Source organism: Neocloeon triangulifer, unplaced genomic scaffold, assembly GCF_031216515.1.
Source record: "Neocloeon triangulifer isolate White Clay Creek 2 clone unplaced genomic scaffold, ASM3121651v1 ptg000003l, whole genome shotgun sequence".
NCBI lineage: Eukaryota > Metazoa > Arthropoda > Insecta > Ephemeroptera > Baetidae > Neocloeon > Neocloeon triangulifer.
The window spans coordinates 8567611-8586013 of record NW_026775546.1 but is presented as its reverse complement, the minus strand read 5'-3'; the positions used below and the strand labels follow the sequence as shown (position 1 = coordinate 8586013).

The 18403-nt window shown below is 36.5% G+C and overlaps 2 protein-coding genes across 3 annotated transcripts; one reads left to right on the top strand and one right to left on the bottom strand.

Moving 5' to 3' along the window:
- The first annotated feature begins 273 nt into the window (after positions 1 to 273).
- Positions 274 to 14563, top strand: LOC132205665 (patched domain-containing protein 3-like). Its single transcript, XM_059634897.1, has 13 exons — positions 274 to 483; positions 4670 to 4916; positions 7587 to 7660; positions 8659 to 8841; positions 9246 to 9366; positions 9843 to 10005; positions 10179 to 10540; positions 12207 to 12633; positions 12958 to 13175; positions 13231 to 13473; positions 13619 to 13966; positions 14022 to 14166; positions 14225 to 14563. The coding sequence occupies exons 1-13, from the start codon at positions 350 to 352 to the stop codon at positions 14299 to 14301; spliced, it is 2742 nt and encodes a 913-aa protein (XP_059490880.1). The 5' UTR covers positions 274 to 349; the 3' UTR covers positions 14302 to 14563.
- Positions 14546 to 18316, bottom strand: LOC132205666 (thioredoxin reductase 1, cytoplasmic-like). 2 transcript variants are annotated; one of them, XM_059634898.1, is made up of 12 exons: positions 18188 to 18273; positions 18007 to 18080; positions 17331 to 17512; positions 17207 to 17270; positions 16923 to 17140; positions 16671 to 16863; positions 16407 to 16549; positions 15974 to 16354; positions 15666 to 15923; positions 15378 to 15608; positions 15191 to 15325; positions 14546 to 14972 (listed from the first exon to the last, which is right to left on the bottom strand). In XM_059634898.1, exons 3-12 carry the CDS (start codon positions 17493 to 17495, stop codon positions 14910 to 14912), a joined length of 1851 nt encoding a protein of 616 aa, XP_059490881.1. In that variant the 5' UTR covers positions 17496 to 17512; positions 18007 to 18080; positions 18188 to 18273; the 3' UTR covers positions 14546 to 14909. The 2 variants fall into 2 exon arrangements, with proteins under 2 accessions (XP_059490881.1, XP_059490882.1); XM_059634899.1 differs by lacking the exon at positions 18007 to 18080 and having other exon boundaries at positions 18188 to 18316.
- Between the last annotated feature and the right edge of the window lie 87 nt (positions 18317 to 18403).

The following is an 18403-nucleotide window of genomic DNA, read 5'->3' as shown; positions in this document are numbered from 1 at the left end:
AAGTTTCCAAAGTTCAAACTTGTCGACCTTGATGTCTGATTTTGATGAATTGGGACACGGTAGGTGTGCAGACGCAGGCAGATGACGGTGGGACGGAAAGTTGGTCTGTGTCGGAGTTTCCGAGCGAGATAGAAGTCGCGGAAAAGGCACTTCCGGAGCCTGCGAACGAGCGAGAGAGCTGGGAATAATTAGGCGCGCCGAGCGCTATCGATCTGTGCACGACGGTCGGGCGGCGGCGGCACGGACGGACGGACGGAGGGGCGCGCTCAGTCGAGTCGCTCCTCGCAGCAGCGCCAGCAGTCGATCGACTCGCTCGCAGCCGCCGCCGTCGCGCGAGCCCTCCGTCCCCATGGAGCCGAGGATTGTCCGCAAGGACGCCAACGGCCGCCCCACCTCCAACGGCCACGGCCACCACAAGGCGGCCGCCGCTGGCCGCTGCTCACGCTTCGTTCAGCGCATGAGGCTCGAGACTGCTTTTTACAAGTAAGTAAAACAAACTTCCTAAACTTTTTAAAGTTTATTATGAAATAAATTTTTTTTTAAATTTACACAGTTAATAGTTTTAAATGTTTTAATTTTTAACTAAAATATTATTTTTATTTTTATAAGTTTTTTGTTAAATAAATTATATTTATAAATTTAGAATGTTATTTAAAAATTATTTTTGAATTTTGTATTTTCTTATAGTCAACATTATATTGTTATTGACGTACAGCTTGCATTGAATAATTTGTAATTTGTTTAAAAAAATTATAAGTCTATAAGACTATTTTGCTCTCCATTGAACAAGAAACTGCTTAAAAATCTTAAAATTCAATTAAGAAAAATTAACTCCAAATATAAATTACACGAATCAACTCTCGATATAGAAATTCGACTACAAAAGGGAGTATTAATGATTACTTAAAAATAACACATGATTATAATCTTTAAACTCTTTTTCTCAAGTTTAATTTTTGTATTAATATTCTATTTTAAATTGGAAATTCTATCTGAAAAGAAAATTAATAAATTACATAATTAAAAAATAAATTTAATAATACAATGTAATTCAATCAGCTGCTCAAATTTAATGATTTCCATCCCAACATCTTCCAATCGAATCAATCTTGCGAATTCTCTTTATTTCTTTCTCTCTCTCTTCTCTCGGAGGGAAAATCAATATCTCAGCTCTCTCTCGCCTGCACTTGAGCATCGATATATACAGTCCCGCGCCACTGTGCAGCGGCAAATTTGAATGAAACAATGCTTTGCCACACGAATTCCTCCGAAGTCCTCAGGGTTGAGAGGATCTGGGGGTGGGTTCGGGGGCGGCTGAGAGCTGCGAGCGAGAGCTTTGACCTCGTTTTGCCATGTCTCGGTGCAGCCGCACTCGGCGCTCTTCCTCCGCTTCTCTCGCTCGGTGCACGCGCACTCAGCTCACCGACTTTTTGGGCTCTCGGTGCGCCTGCACTCGGCTCCACACTGCGGCTTTTCGAACGCACGAAATCCTTCCGGAGATCTCGGAATGATTATTATTTTGGATATATACCGAGGCAAAAAAAAACCTTGTTTTGTTTGGCTCTCTGCGGTCTGGAGAAAGATGATTGCGTCCTTTAAGAGTTCGGAGAAGCGCGTAATACGCTTGAAGTTAACCAGAAGGAAACATGCTCCGAGCTGAGCTAAAATTATGATCCATATCCTTGAAAGTTTTAAAAATTAAAATTGACCTTCAAGTGCAAAATATAAAAACAAACGCAATTCAATTATAGACAAAATTATTTTTTCTTCAAATGAAAAAAAATATAAGACATTTGTTATAATCTCTTATAAGTTTTATTTTAATAAGATTTAAATTCTTGTTAATTTTTGGCAGTTGATGTGTTTTTTCCAAGATAAACTTAAGTAGATAATTACTTCTCATTGAGGTTGTCTCAAATCTTGTGAAAATATGATTCATTGTTGAAATTAATATTGAAAAAATTATTTATTTAGCCAACTTGACAAGAAAGGCTTTTCATCTAAATATGTTTATAAGTTAAGTTCATGTATAGGATTATTTTCCTAATTATTTAAAAACGATTCAACAATTTAGGGCTTTGCAAGGAATTGGGTTTAATGAGAGTTTGAGCGCTTTTAATATGCGATACATTTTTTTTTTTTGCAAATTACTGTAAAGATGACTTAAATTATGGTAAAACCAAATTCAGTTCCTTTTAGGTGTACAGTATATTAGTATATTGGAGTAATTAAAAGTTCAAGGCAAATTTTGACAAGGTCGGAAGATCAAATGAAGCTAAGAAACATATCCTTATGTTTATAAGTAGTTTTAATAAAAGTTACTGTTTTTTTCTGTTGTTAAGTTTATCCAGTTTAAATTTTCAAAGAGAAATTTAACACGGAATCATTAAACTGAGCAAGGAAACCCATAATTCCTTGAAAACGTATCAAAATTTCAAAACTTTGAACTTCTTATTAGAAATAGAAACTCTAAAACCGAATCATTTCTACTCTCAGCTATCTATTGTTAACAATTTCTATCAACAAAGGAAACATCATGAAATTTTATCTGGTTTTCTCAAAGGATTCAGATTTTGAATGAAAAGTTGGAATTTTAGCTGCAATGGATTACTGACCGTATCAAGATTATATCAATGATAAAATCAAAGTGATTTCATTTTAATCTGATTAAAAGAGAAGAACAATTACAAATATTTAGCATTAAACAATACAAATTTTGAGGAGGTACACATTTCAATCAATACTAAATTTAAACATTACACAGCTTTTTATACATTTTTAAAACATTAATATTGTTTTATAATTCCGCGTTAAATTTCTCATTCAACGCAGTTTATCTATTATTTTAGAAGTTTAATAGAACAATATAAACCTTAACTCTCTCTAGATTTTTAAACGCTGTAAAAGCAAAAGGGTTACTTTAATCATGCGAGAACCGATTTATTTTGGCTTCCGAACGGAAAATTGAAACCGCAGCGCGTATAAAAATTAAGGGAATGTGTTTTTTCGGCCCCTCGTTCCCGCACACGTCAGTGGCTTTTGACAAATTAAGCGTCTTGCTTCCGAAACGGGGAGGCCTGGTGCGCGAGTGCATGAGTCAGTCTATTTCGGAGAGATATTGACCGTGAACGGCTGTGGCACAGACTGAATTTTCTCTGCCGCTGTGTTTTATTATTTCGGGTGGTGCTACACGGACCCAGCGGGGTAGTTTTCCACTCACACGCCAACAGCTTCATGTTGGATTTCATATGCAGGATTTATTAAAAAAAAAAAAAAAAACAGGCGAGATGGAAAGAAAGAAAACTCGGGTTGAATATCTTTCGGAGAAGTTATTTTCCCCAAGAGACGAGATATAATTTGCAGTTGCAATTAGAGAGGAGAAAAAGATCCGCTTGAAGGTTGGGTCATTGTGCCGTCGCGGTCGCCTCCTCTCCTTAAAGCTCTCGTGCTTGCTTACTCATCGCACTTTCTCAAGGTTGCGTTTGTTGCTGCGTTGCGCCAATTTTCGCTTTTGTGTTTTTTTTTGCACAGCGTTTGTGTGTGACGCCAGAGCGCCGTCGGCGAGAAACGACTCCATTGCCTTCGGTCAACTCAAGTGGGCTCTTAGGTTTTATATAGACTTTTTGCTTCTTCTCGTCCAGAAAAAGAAAATAAGCACGAAAAGAACAGCCCCATAATAAGGCAGAGAAGCGACTTGTCTGCTAGCCAGAATAAATAGGAATAAATCTCAAGCACGCAGATTTCGACTTTTAAGAGGTTTTCAGTTTTCAGTGACTTTTTTTGAATGGTTTTATGAGCAAATTTCATCAACCAACAGGAATATTGCTAAGTAAAAATAAAAATACATTTTCACAATAAATTTTTGAAAAAATAGAACTGAAATTTGAATTGGCTTTGGACTTTTGAAGAAACATTAACTGCGTTATGAATGCAGAAGATGCAGAATTTCCAAATCATAATTTTGAGCAAACTGATTTTATTTTTATAATTTTATCTGTCTCAGATCCAGGTCTTACATGAAAATTGCAGTAGGTTCCTAAATCTGAAATCATCATTTGCAAAATTTTGTTAATTTTTAAATTTCAGATGCGATTTCCCTAAATAACAGTAATTTTGCAAAATCTATCATTGAAAATTGTTCTATTCAGTAAAATTTTGAGGAGGGGCTTATTGTTAGAGGTAATTAATATTTAGATCAAATTAGTTTTTCTTTCTTTATCTTCATAATTAAAAACCTTGCGGAGATCACTCTATAATTTATTCTGAAAATAGTGGTGATAATTTGAAAAATTAAGTTTTGCTGTGGGCCAATCAGAAATAGTGCCTTCAAACTTCTGATTGGCTAACAACAATGTGAACAAAATTCATTGTTGCATTAGGCCCCCATTGGTGTGTTTGTAAAATTCTCTGACGATGCACTCAAAAAATTGAATTTACTTTTGTTAAAAATTCTTGACAAAAATATTCATTCCTCATAAATAACAAATAATAACAGAATCCAAAAATAAAACAGCGCAATTAACGAAAGGACTTATTCATTGACTAAAAATTCAATGATAAATTGATGGAGTCAAAGTTCAATTTTATTTACATTATATCATGAACTTTCTTTTTTGATTCATGTATGAAGCTCGCTATTCATTATGTAAACTTGGACTTTTGTCTGCAGATTGGGACGACTGATTGGAGCGCATCCTGTTCTAGTTTTGGCCGCCTCGGTGGCTCTTTGCGGCCTCACGAGCATCGGTCTCATGTTCTGGAGGCAGCAGCTCAATGACTTGGAGCTTTTTCTGCCCGAAGATTCGCCAATTCGGCGAGACGCCGCGTGGGTCGACAAATGGTTCTCAGAGGAAATGGTCTTCGAGAGCGTCATTGTGGTCGCAGACAACGTACTTGACCAAGAGGTCATTCGCACGGTCAGTCCCAATTTTACATAGTTAACTAATTTAATACTATTTTGAATTGATAAATTATGCAAATCAAAGGCCCTCTCCAGTATTGATTTTTATTGTTGAATTTGATTAAAGATCAAATAATTTCATCAATAAAATCAAAATAACAATATTTTTTTTACAATAATTCTCGCCTTATTTCCAAGCAAAAGTATTTTTTTGAACCTTTTGATAGCTAAAAATCTCTAAAATCCACAAAACATCATCAAAAATCATCATTTCTACAGAGACCTTTAATATATTTTTAAGAACAGATTTTTTCTTAAAGAATTTCAATATTTCTGAGTTGACCCAAATGTGTCAAAATTTAATTCCAAAAATAACCCGACGAAATAATTTATGAAGATTAAATTTTCCAACGTAGAAAGTCACTCTTGTAATGCAAACAGAGACACCTGAATGGCATCTGAAAAGCGCGACAACCTCAATAATTTCGCTCTCGTTTTTGCGATTCCGTCGAAATTTGCATGAATGCATAATATGCGGAGCAAAGGGTGGGCGAGAAAGTAGCGCTGAAAGGACCTCGTTTGCGGGCAAATAGAAGAGGCGCAAAAAGTTCCGTTTTGCAAATTTGGCCGACCGCCAATGCGCCCGTGTTTATCATTAAAACCCGCCGGTCTCTCTTGTTAATGAACTTTCCGCCCTCCCGCATTGTTGGCCTCAAAATTTGCTCTTTGGTAATTACTACATTCCATTGGTATTATTATTACCAGGACGTGCCTTCACCCTCTTAATTATCCCCTAAAAAAGACAATTCTAAAACAGGGGTTATTAAAGTCCTATTTCTCATAATTACACGTTTATTTTAAAATATTTGCTTGTTTTTAAAAATTAATTGGTTTTGTCTTTTCAACTGTATGTTTTTAAAGTAAATTGATTTTTTATGAACTAATTTTATTTTTGTTCTTAATCAACTAAATTCCTAGGAAAAATTCAAAAATATATAGAAGGCAGGAAGATTAAATAAAACTATTTTAAAAAGGTTTTTGATTAGAGTAAATTATGCTGAAAGAATGAGTAATTTTCTAATCTTTTTAAAAGTTGAATTAAAAAATCTCATACTTCAAAGGACCAAAGAAAGTTGAGCTCTGGGTCACATGTGCGATTATGGCCGTAATTTGAATGTGAAATGTTCATCCTCGCCACATTTATATTCAAATCTGCGAGAGAGACTTCGCGAGACTCTGGCTCGGCCTCGTCGTTGGCTCTGTGAGCGATTGAGTTATTCCGAGAGGTCACGCTCTCGCCAATTGGAATCAATTGAGCAGAGACGATTTAATTAATTTTCGCCAATTTCCCTGGCGTGCACGTGTCGTGCACGGAAAGTAAGGGAAAAAATCGGTAATGGGAATGGAATTGGGTCACCACGGGGTCAATTATTGTGGGATTTGCGTGGACGAGACTGATGTATCGAATGTCACTTTATAACACAGCACTTGATATGCTCGTTAATTGGAGAGGGATAGCTCCCTGCCGAGCTACGGTTTCCTGTTTTTTTCTCCAAGTTGTGTAAAAATGCTGGAAAACATCGGTTGATTAGATTAAAAAAGAAATTAAAAAGAACTTTTTGAAGGAGAATTTAATCTTTATTGTTGAAAGTCATCAGATATTAATAAATAAGCATTCTTTAAGGTGCTATTTGCTTACCTTAAAGCAAGTGAGAAAATCTGATGATTTAATTCAAAATCTGCTTTTCTGCGGTGGATTTTTTTCGTTTTATATTTTTTTAGTTGTTTATTGTTTCGTAAAAAAAACCGTTTCTAAATATACAAAAGCTCTATAAAAGAAAATCAAATTTTTAGTTGAAACATCACAAATCAACCATTGATCGTGAAAATTTTAAAAAATCAATCAAATTAAATTTTATTTCTCTTTCAGTTTTTGCTCTAGCAAAAATTTAAAATGATGTAGTACACAATGGGTCTTCTTTGTCCAAGAAAGCGACTTTTTAAGCTCAAATTTTTGTCTAAACAGTATTAGTGCAATTGTTAGAAAGTAAAAAATATCAAAAAAATAAAATAAATCGTTTTTGGCGTAATGAAATTTTAATTTTAAAATTTTCTAACAAATAATTGCCAATAATCAACAATTAAGGCTGATTCATCATTTTTATCTAATGTTACTGATTTTTAATGAAGACATCAATATTAATCGGAATTGGCGGCATTAAAAAAATCTTTTAAATTTCTAATTTAAAATAAAAGTACAAAAATTTTAAATAAATTTGGATGAAAATTGAAAAAAATACTAAATCATTTGAAGAATATTTGTCCTATCCATGAGTTTCTTACTTTTTTAATTTTTTAACTTAATGTAATTAATTTTTCAATAATATTCCAAATTATCTACAAATTTTATCAATTGCTGTAATTATTTTTGAATTTTTTAATTGTCTAAAAATAAATCATTTCAAACAAACTTAAAAATATTGTAAAAGATCTTTTTTGACACTTTTATATGTTATTATTTTACATTTTTCTTGGCGGCCTTCAAATATTTTGGCCAGAGCTTTTATCAATTTCCTGAAGTGCGCCCCAAGTTTGTTTTATGAGCCCTGTCGTAATGTTTCTAAGCCACTCCACTCTCTCAACTCTCAACTCACGCTATACGTTTTGGCACTATGCTTATTTTCAGATCGCGGAGCTGCACGAAGATGTACGCAACATCAACGTGACCGGCGGCGTCACCTGGGACGACTTGTGCGCCAGGTGGGTCTCTTAATACTCTATCTACTTCTTCCTAGCTCTCTTTGTACAACAAGCAAATGCAAAAGTCGCCACTTCGTCGCATGTGTCCTCTTGAACTCCCGCTGTTTATTATACGAGGGAGCGCGTGCCAACAAAACTCGGCGCCGAATCACTGACCTCTCTCATTCGCTGCGTTAAAAATAAATTTGAATATAACGCGTTTGCTAGATCCACTTTTTATGCACGTCCTTAAACTAGACGCAGAAAAGATGGCTGAAAAATAAGAGCGAAATAGAACAGATCTATATTTAATTTCTGATTTGTGACTTGTGACACAAAAATTTATAAAAGCGACATATTAAATTAGAATTTAGCAATAACAAAAATTTAATATCAGTGCAGTTTTCAAGTTTTATTTCTCTTAACAGTCTTAATTAATTAGTATATAAATTTTCATATATCAATTATTTGTGTCTATCCTATAATTAAAATGCTATAATAATTAATTCAACGCCATAGGCATACATAATCCTAGAAAAAAACAAATATGTACATATCCATTCGCTCCCTATTTATTTTTTTATATAAATTTTTTTCGTTTAATTAAATTTGTTTTTCAAGCAATAAAATCTCGCTTTTCGCTCTTCATTTTTAATTAATTTGAAGTCAAAATCAAAGAAAATCCAAGGCATTTTATTGTTAATGAGGATCTATCTTTTAATGAAATTTGGCTCAGCAAGATTATTGTATTCAGTGAAAAATAAGAAAATACAGAAAGTATAAAGTTGTCTTTACAATGTTCTCTATTTTGCTACTTTTGAACAAGGTAACTAATTATTATGATTTGAGGTGGCGAATTTTGCAAGCAGAAGACATTTCATTTCTAATTCACAGAAAGAAAGTGAAATTTTTATTAATGATTATTTATAAAAATATTTGAACAAAAAAATTGACGATATCAATTTTTTTCCAGCAATAATTTTATTTTATCACCTTAAATTTTAAATATATAATTTCAGGGTTCTTGTTTGGATGGATGCAGAAGGCGATGAGAATGTTGTGAGTCTGGTAAAGCAGTACAACGAGCATGGCAATGACTGCATCCAGGAGTCAATTTTGGCCCTGTGGTCTGACGCTTCATCCGCAGCAGCCGCGTCACAGGAAGAGATTTTTGAAAAATTCACATCAGCTCTGAACAATTCGTGAGTTTATATGAATTATTATTTTATTTAATAAGTCAAATTTTGTTAATTTGGGCTGTTAACTTTTTCTTTGGAATAATTCTACAATAAGAAAAATTTAATTAAAATTAAGAGCACTATATATTTTGATTTTTTTTTAATGATATAATTGTATTTCTCGCAAAATTACTCATTATTATGGCAGTTTTCCCGGTATTTTTTGTAAACAAGTTTAAGAGAATGAAATATTCACAGGCGTCTCCCCTGTGTAGGGCTGATTAAAGCGGACAGGTGCGCGCGTACGTTTTTTCCAACTTGAAAAGGAACGACGCGCGTGTTTGTGTTTACTTATTGTGCTGCAGGGCCATAAACGAAAGCGGTTCAATTAAATAGCCATTAACCTAATTATGTGTGTGTGCTCGCAGGAACTCGCAGGGAATAGGCACGTTCAAGGGGGTGCGCCACCTGCTGTCAGGGGTCACGTACTCCGAGGACGGTGTTGTCACTGGCGCCACTGCCACTATTCTCACCTACTCACTTAAAAAAGTAAGTAAAATAGAACTCATTTAAAATAAAAGGAAAAAAGTAGCTAATTTTGGGCTTAAAATTTAGTTGAAAAGCCCAGGTAAAATTATATAAGCAATCATGTTTCAAAGTCTTACAAATTCTAAAAAAACCCTTAAATAAAATTTTTGATACTTATTATATTTATTAGTGGTTTAAAAGTTACGAATGCACCGATAAGAGCGATAATAATTAAACTAAAAAGCCAGTTTTTCTTATTTAAAAATCGCTTGGTGCTTCTAAAGAAATTTTTACTCATTTTTCTAGAATAAAAAAAAAAATCACAAACACCCATTCTTAAAAAGAATTTCATTCTTTTGAGTGAATTAAAAAACAAAACATTTCCCACCACCACCAGTCTGTGATATACTTTTAACTTCATGCTTTCATTGATTTTGTAATCAAGCTAATTTTTTTTAAACAATTTTTTTAATATAATGTTTTTCATCTATCCTCAGGGCAACGCTGATGGATTAGCGTGGGAGGAGGAGTTTATGAAAGTAATTCACTCCAACAACCGAACACTTCCACCTTCGGTTGAAATTTTCGCTCTGGCTAACCGAAGCTACAATGATGCTTTGCAGGAGGTCCTCGATAGCAATCTGACGGTTCTATTTTCAGGTAACTGTAGAAACCTTTTTTTTAAATAATGATATGTTTGTTATTTTCCAAAATATTACTTGGCGATAAAACAACAAATCCTAAATAATTTAAATACGATTTATTTTTATTTGTAAGAAGCAAAAATTAATTATGTTCCATATTTAATAATTCAAATTTTAAATTTTTTACAGGTTTCTCTTTGATTGTGGTCTACGTTGTGGCTATGATGGGTCGGGCCAACCGGTTGGAGAACCGCGTCTACCTGGCCCTTTCGGGAGGACTAACCGTGCCGATGGCCATCGCCGCCTCGTTTGGTTTCTGCTTCAGCCTCAACTACCACTACGGCCCCATTCACCCCATTCTGCCCTTTTTGCTGCTCGGAGTGGGCGTAGACGACATGTTCATCATTGTCCAGGCCCTCGACGACCTCACCCCTGCCGAGAAGGAACTGTCTGTACCTGAAAGGGTCGGACGGGCGCTAAGACACGCCGGCTCTTCAGTCACTGTCACTTCCCTCACCAACATTGTTGCTTTCGCCGTCGGCGCCAATACGGTGAGTTTATTTTCTTCTTTCAGAAATTATAACAAAATAAAAAAAATAATCAAAATTACTAAAAAAGTTCTGAATTCTGAAGTTAAATTGAATGCTTTATTCAAATTAATATTCTAGAAGCAATTAATCAAAGTAAGTGTTTGTTAATTTGAGAAAAATTAAATCAGTGAAAATATTAAAAGGATGGTTGAAATATGTACTACAAAATTTTAATAGTTGTATAAGAAAACAAAATATTGGTTGATCGTTATTTTTTATTATATAAAAATTAAAATTTTTAAATCAAGTCACTGTGAGGCCTGAGGCCATTGAAGAATGATTATATAAGAATAATTGTTCTGTAAAATAAAAGTTAAGGGAAAAATCAGATAACATTAAACTAAAAACATTTGGCTCATTCATAACTGATCTATAAAATAATATCTTTGCCGAAAATTAAATTTGACGACATCTTTTTCAAACGATTTTGAAATTGAAATTAATCCAGAAGGAGCTTCATCATTTTTAAGAAAGCCGCGCTGTACTTTTTTACTTTTTGGAACAAAGCCCTTTTCGGCTCAAAAGTGGCTTTTGGCTTTGAGAGCGTCGTCCTCTCTCTTTTATATCTCCTTTTTTGTATACCAATTTTTTACGTTCACCTAATTCCCGGCTCATAATTCCCACGAGTCGCTTTTAAAACCTCTCGAAAACCGCCGAGAGGGCAAATTTTTTTTCTTCTTCTTTTCTACTCGTCGTGCCGTTTTTCTCCGCCTAAGGATTCGCGTTCTGCAAAACGTGTGTTCGACAATGGCGGGCGAGTTAGAAGGGCGGACAAGTGCACTGAAAGCGGGCGGATTATATTGGCGAAGGACCCAAAGGGTTGGTTGCTCGACGCTTTACATAACGATTCATGGCCCGGAGAGCAGCTGACGCGCCCCTTCGCAAAACCCCGCGCCGAAAGAACGAGATGTTGAGCCTAGGCTGGCGCGCGCGTTGTTCGATCGACCGATTTTTCTCAGTGTTTGTGACGCGCGCAAACCCTTCTACTTTTGCGCATTATTTATTTACTTTATTTTCGCGCTATCTTGACCTACCTGTTATGAGTATGCGACGCACCTCCGCTTAATTGGGTTAGCAGAAGATGCACTTGTAGTGCCGGAAATATTTTATAAGGAAACTTCTTGCGATGATAAATAAAGGAAAGGCAACGCAAATTGCGATTAATTTTATATGGTTACAAAGTTTTCATTGCAAAAAGATATAAAAAGCCATTATCACTCATTTGGGTTAATTCATTGACTTATTTCAGCCTATTTTATTCCAAATTTACTTAATTGTCTTTTTTTTTAGATATTTTATTAAAAAAATTGTTGGTTTCATTCAGTTTCAAATATGGACACACAGTGTAAAAAAACAAACTATTGCAGTTTGAGGTAAAAAATTTGGCTAAAATTTAATTTAATATAAGAGAACTAGCCAGTGTTTAGAAATTTATTGAAAAATAACAGGGCCAAGTTTAAAGATAAATTTCTTTGTATAAAAAAATCTGTGGCTGACCTAGAATTCTTTCCTTCCGCATTTTGTTATAAAACTTTCATAATGAAAAATGAAAAGAAAAACAAATATTATGTTATGAATGCAACATGCTTGGGAAAAATGCTTAAAATTTTGCTTGATTTTCTTGCAGAAAATGCCAACTTTCAAGTCATTCTGCTTTTTCGCCTCGATGGGCATCCTGTTCCTGTACATCTTCGTGTTGACCTTTTTTGTGGGCTGCGTCACCCTGGACGAGCGGCGCCGCAAGGCGAACCGCGACGGCTGCCTGCCGTGCGTGGTGCGCGAGGACCTGAGCTCGAACGAGTGCAGCCAACACGACCACCAGAAGGCCTTTTTCCACCGCGTGTTTGCCCCGTGCCTCATGAAGACCCCCGTCAAGGTGCTGGTGATTTTGACGACCCTGACCCTGGTGGGCTTCAACGCCTACAGCGCCTTTCAAGTCGAGCAGAAATTCGACCCCGTCCTTTACCTCAGGAATGACTCGTACCCCCGCCAGTTCCAGGAGGCACTCAAAAGCTACTTCCCCAAACTGGGCCAGCGAGGTGGAATTTATATAGGTATTGAATTTTTTTTCAAGCTACAATAAATTAGTTTGAAAAAGGATTTGAACAAATATATCTAATTTTTCACTAGATATAAAATTTAAATAAAAGTGATAATATCTTAGCAATAAATTAATGATTTGCTCAATAAATTAATCTAGTAGAAAATTTTAATTTTTAGATAATAAAACAAAATATTTAAACATTTATTAATTTAAAGTCAGCTAAATATGAAATTATTTATAAATTCTAAGTCAGCAAAGTATGAAATCAATTTAATAATTTAAATAAAATGTGTATTTTTTTTCTTATTTATAAATAAAAATTTATTTTTTCAAGGCGCCATCGACTATTTTGAGCAGCAAGAGGCACTTTTGCAACTAGCAGAATCTCTACGGCAGAATCCGTACATCAACTCAGACAACTTTGGCTTCTGGCTGATTGACTTCACTCACTGGATGAAGGTCAACAGTTACGAGCCGGAAGACTATAGGGAATTCCGCAGCTACCTAGCTGAGTTTCTTTTCACCACTGACCAAGGATACCCCCATATCAAAGTAATTAAAATATTTATCGAAATAAATTCTAAATTATTATTTTTTTTTTTATTAGGATGTCAAAATTCGTGGTTTCCCCTTTCACGAGTACGAGATTTTGGCCACTCGCATCCCTATCCAACACGTGCTGTTGAATGGCGCGTGGCAGCAGGCAGAGGCCATGACCTCTGTGCACACAGAATTGGCCGCTGCGCCTTTTGCCGCCAACACGGTGGCTTTTGCAAAGGAGTATGTGAGCTGGACGGCTAATCAAATTATTGGAGAGGAGCTGCTCAGGAACTTTGCGTTCACCCTGACGGTAAATTAAAAAAAAAAAAAAAATTGAGGAAGAAGATAATTCTTTTTACCTTAAGCTCAAACTAATTTAATTTTATTATGTTTTCAAGCATTTATTTTGTGAATATTCAATTTAAATTTATAAAAAAAATGTATTATATTTTCAGGCTGTTTCCGGGGTAACTGTTTTGCTCATCCGAGACTTAGTGACCTCAGCGTCGGTGATTGCGTGCGTAGTTTGCACCCTGGTGGGTCTCGTCGGCTCGATGGTTCTCTTCGGCCTCACAGTTGAGATCACAACATCAATCGTAGTGACCCTTTGCGTTGGTCTAGCGGTCGACTACTCTGCCCATGTGGGACACAAGTTCGCCACCCTCAAAGGAGGCCGCGAACAACGCGCGCGGGACACCCTCGAACTTGTGGGACCACCTGTGTTCAACGGGGGCTTCAGCACCTTTCTCGCGTTTGTCATGCTCGGATTCAGCGACTCGTTCATCTTCACCACCTTTTTCAAGGTACTAAAATTTGAATGATCTTTTGCAACATAATTAAATAATTCTTTCCTGACAGCTCTTCTTCAGCGTGGTGGTGTATGGACTTTTCCACGGGCTTATTTTCCTGCCCGTAGTGCTCAGCATTCTGGGCCCAAGTGACTCTTCAGGGCCCTCAGACCAAGTCTACACAGTTCCTGTACAAAATGGCTCCGCCCACCTAGGTATACTACTTTTGAATTTATAAATAATATTTAGATAATGAATTTCAAAAATTCCAAGAAATGAAAGTGGGATCCCGAAGACGATGTGAAACAGAAGAGCTTCAGCGGCAGCCGCTGGCGGACTCTCTGCCCTGAAAAGCACAAGCCCAGTGATGCTCTCAGGTCCCATGTGACTCGACCGTGCTCTAGTCCCTGCCAAAAATTCCCTCTAATTTTTGGATCTCTCTTGACGCAATAAATGATATTATTGCTGTATTTATTATGTGCAGTATGCAAGCAAATTTATATTTAATTTGTGGTATTAATTGACAAGATCTGCATTGTATGATTATAATTTTATGGTCGGCCAACATTTTCGTAATAAAATGCCTAATAACCAAGAAAAGAGGTGTTTTTTCATATGTTACTGCATTTATTTTGAACCATGTGCGAGCAAATACTAGTAGAACAATAAAAGGCAGAGTAAAAAAATATCAAAGTGAGTGAGACACTTACTTGAAAAGGCACTATCGCCAATAACAGCTGTTTATAATAACGCAATAACCTCGAGTAAAAGAAGTAGTGCTGGAGTAAACATACAGTAGGGGAACTCCCCAGATCCTCGATCTCGGACTAGACCCGCCTCACAACAGAGGTTTGGAGCCTAATCGTCATACAGAGTTCATGTTGAACTCAAAGTGAGGCCTGGAGATTCCAAACGGCTGCCGTGGACTTAAAAAGTCCTACAGGCAGCTGCTCTAACCTCAGCAGGATTTCTTCGCCACGCTGAGGCCTGATGCCTTGCTGATGTCCATGGTGGTGAAGTTCTGAAAAGAAAATATAAAAATATTTTAGATAAGTAGAGTTTAAGAATAATTTTTAAGAATTATAGAGGTTAAGTGCACTGGATAGGGTTAATACCTTTTTAAATAAGGGCTCAAATGAGGATATTTTGGTCACAAGTTAGACAAAAACTTTGCATTTATTCTAGTGCCCTGAAGTGATTTTTCTCAAATTAGGAATTTAAACTTTTTTTAATAATTACCTCTGCACAAGTGGGATGGATTCCGATCAGGTTTGCGAAATCAGCTTTAGTGGCGCCCAATTTGATGCCCAGGGCGTAGCCTTGGGTGATTTCGCCTGCATTCGGTCCAAGAACGTGGAAACCAACAACCCGATTCTACAAACATTTAATTTAGATAACCAACAAGATTTTGCGATATACTCCTTACTTTTTCATTTTTGACACAAACAAGCTTTCCGTATGACTTAAATTCATCTCTCTTCGATAAGGTGTATTCGAGCGGCTGGAAGTGAGTGTGATAAACCTCAATATTTTCAGGCCCGTATTTGGCCAAGGCATCTTCTTCTGACAAACCGACACATCCGTACTCCAGTGGAGTAAAAACGGTAGTAGGGACGTTAACGTAGTCAGTCAGAACCTCACTTGTTGTGTACAAACGCTGTAAATTAAATTTTTTATAAATAAATAGGAAAATAAATAAAACTAAGGCACATACCCTAACGAGGAGTTTTCCAGCCTGAATCGCAACAGGTGTGAGCTCAAGTTTCCCGTCGATAACATCACCAATGGCATGAATGTGGTCAACAGTTGATTTCTCCCTCTCGTCCGCAATAATTTTACCGTTGCTCGGGTTGAACTTGACTCCGAACTGGTCAAGATTCAGCGACGGTGTGCAAGCGTCGCGACCAATTGCAAAAATGACAGTGTTGAACTCATCAACATACTCAGAGCCATCATTCAATTTTCCTGTAACCTGAAGAAAAAAATGAAAATAGAAATAAAAAATAAATAAGTGGGCTGTACCTTGAGAAGACCAGGTGTGCCATCCTGGATTTTCTCCACGCTGACTGGGACACAACCCCTAACAAACTTGGTTCCGTGACTTTCCATTTGCTGGCCGATCAGCTCGGCCATCTGCTGGTCAAAGCCTCGCAGGAAAATGGAGCGCACCATGACTGTGACGTCGAGACCAACTCCACGCAAAAATCCGGCACACTCAAGAGCAATGTAAGAGGCACCAACAAGGAGAGTTTTGCCAGGGCAGTAAGGCAAGGAGAAAAGGTCGTCAGAGGTGATTCCATACTCGATGGCACCAGGGATGTTCGGGTAGCGGGGCCGACCACCAACGGCTACAATAAAGTTCCGGGCCGTCACTTCCGTGGCCTTGCTTTTCTTGTCAAAGGCCTATTAAAATTATTCTTATAATTCCAGAAAAAAATTAGTTTATTGAATTCACCTCTATTTTGTTTGGCTCCTTGAAAGTGGCATAAGCATTCACATAAGTGATGCCCTTTTCTCTCAAAGTAGTTCGATAACCAAAGTTCAGGGATTTTAAGTACATCTGGATTTCCTCGACCATTTTGTTCCAATTGTGATTCACTGATAAAAAAGGCATCAAATTAAACTATGAAAATTATTTTCTTACTGATTATTTTTTTTACTAGATATTATTTTGAATTTAAGTTTCCAAAATGATACAAATTTATGTCATTTTCCTTACCTTTTTCAGGCATCTCCCAACCAAAGTAGGGTGCATCGTTGAAGTCCTCTCCAAAGAGTGCAGCCTTGTGCATGAGCTTTTTAGGAATGCACCCGACATTGACACAGGTACCTCCCAAACCCCAAGTTGTACCGACTGGCGTTGGTTTGACAAAGTCGAACACCACAACTTTCTTTCCTAAGGCTGCGGCTTCCTGTAAAAAATTTAAATAAAAATAAAGATTGAAGCCAGTGGAATAAATTTTTTACTGACCTTGGAGGCTGCAATCCCGCCTGAGCCACCTCCAATAATGGCTAAGTCGTAATCGTACTCCTTCGGGCCACCTTCGAGCAACTCCTTGAGCTTGCCTTCCTTGCTGGCAATCACGGTTGCATCACAGCCACCGACATGGTGGCCATTGACAAAAACATTAGGCACCGTTTTCTGATTGGTTTTTGCAATCAAGGCCTCTTGGATTGATTCACCTTCAGCTGAATAAATTGAGTTCAAAATAAATTAATTTTAGCAAAAAGATGATATAAATCAACTTTTCTTACCTCCCATTAAGTCCAGCTCAATGGCGTTGAAAATTTCATTGTGACTTTCAAACAAAGACTTGACCTAGTAGAAAAAAAATTTATATTTATAACAAGAAAAACTTCAGAAAAATAAATTTTCAACCTTGTTGCAAAACGGACAATAGCTCTTGCTGAAGATCATGATCCGGTTGGACTGGATCAGACTGTCCACCTTGTCGATGATTGGAGCCATGGTTGAATATCTTGTCACCTTCTGTGCAGAGCAGTACGACCGCAAAAGTCTGGCAGAGAATCCAATCCACCTCATTCAGAACATCTCAAAAACTGTGGAAAAAATGCTTTATAAAAGTGTTGCAAAACAAAATGAATCATTGAATTGAGCAATTCAGTTGGAATGTGTTGTAACATGATGACAGAATGACTAGGCAGGACAAGACAAACACTACTTATGTTGCATGTTATCAGCAAATTATTTAAGTAGTCAATAATGATTACAGGATAATAAAAGAACTTTTTGGTACTTACTAAAAAGGGGTAAGTTACATGATTTAAAAACATGCTGTTGACTACAGAGATGCATTTCTAAAAAATCAGGTTTCACGAAAAAAAAATCAAGATAACCACTTCCTGAATTCTCGGAATTTAGGTTATGATTTAAACAAGGGAAAAGTATTAAGGATTACGCAACATGCGCAGAAAACAAGTTCGCCATTGCTTTTTGTACTACCGGTTGGCGGTCTATAATTTTATTTTTTAGCCAATCATACTCTAAAATTTTTGGTTGCTAACACATATGAATTTGTACATGTTAAAGTGACCTCAGTTTCAAGAGAAAAGGTGCAGAATTCGGCAAAAATAGTGCTTGTCAATATCGCCGAAAGCTCGTCGGGACCTTGATCAACAGAAAGAGTGATCAATCAATATAACTCTGCTTATGGCGTATATTATGCGAGGTTGATGGATGGAAAATAAAGACGAGAGTAACTTTAAAATTCTCACCGTAGATTTCAGCGACTCGTATGCAAATTTCCGGCCTAATTAGTCGAAAATCAATGCAATTTCGGCAGCCGCAACCTCCTGCGCGCAAGCCGGACCTCTCCAATGCAAGTGTTGCCAACCGTATAAAACTTAATTACAACTACTTAATAATAAATAAAATTGAAAGCACTCAAGCACATAAACAGAATTTTAATATTTGAAATTAAATTCAACTAT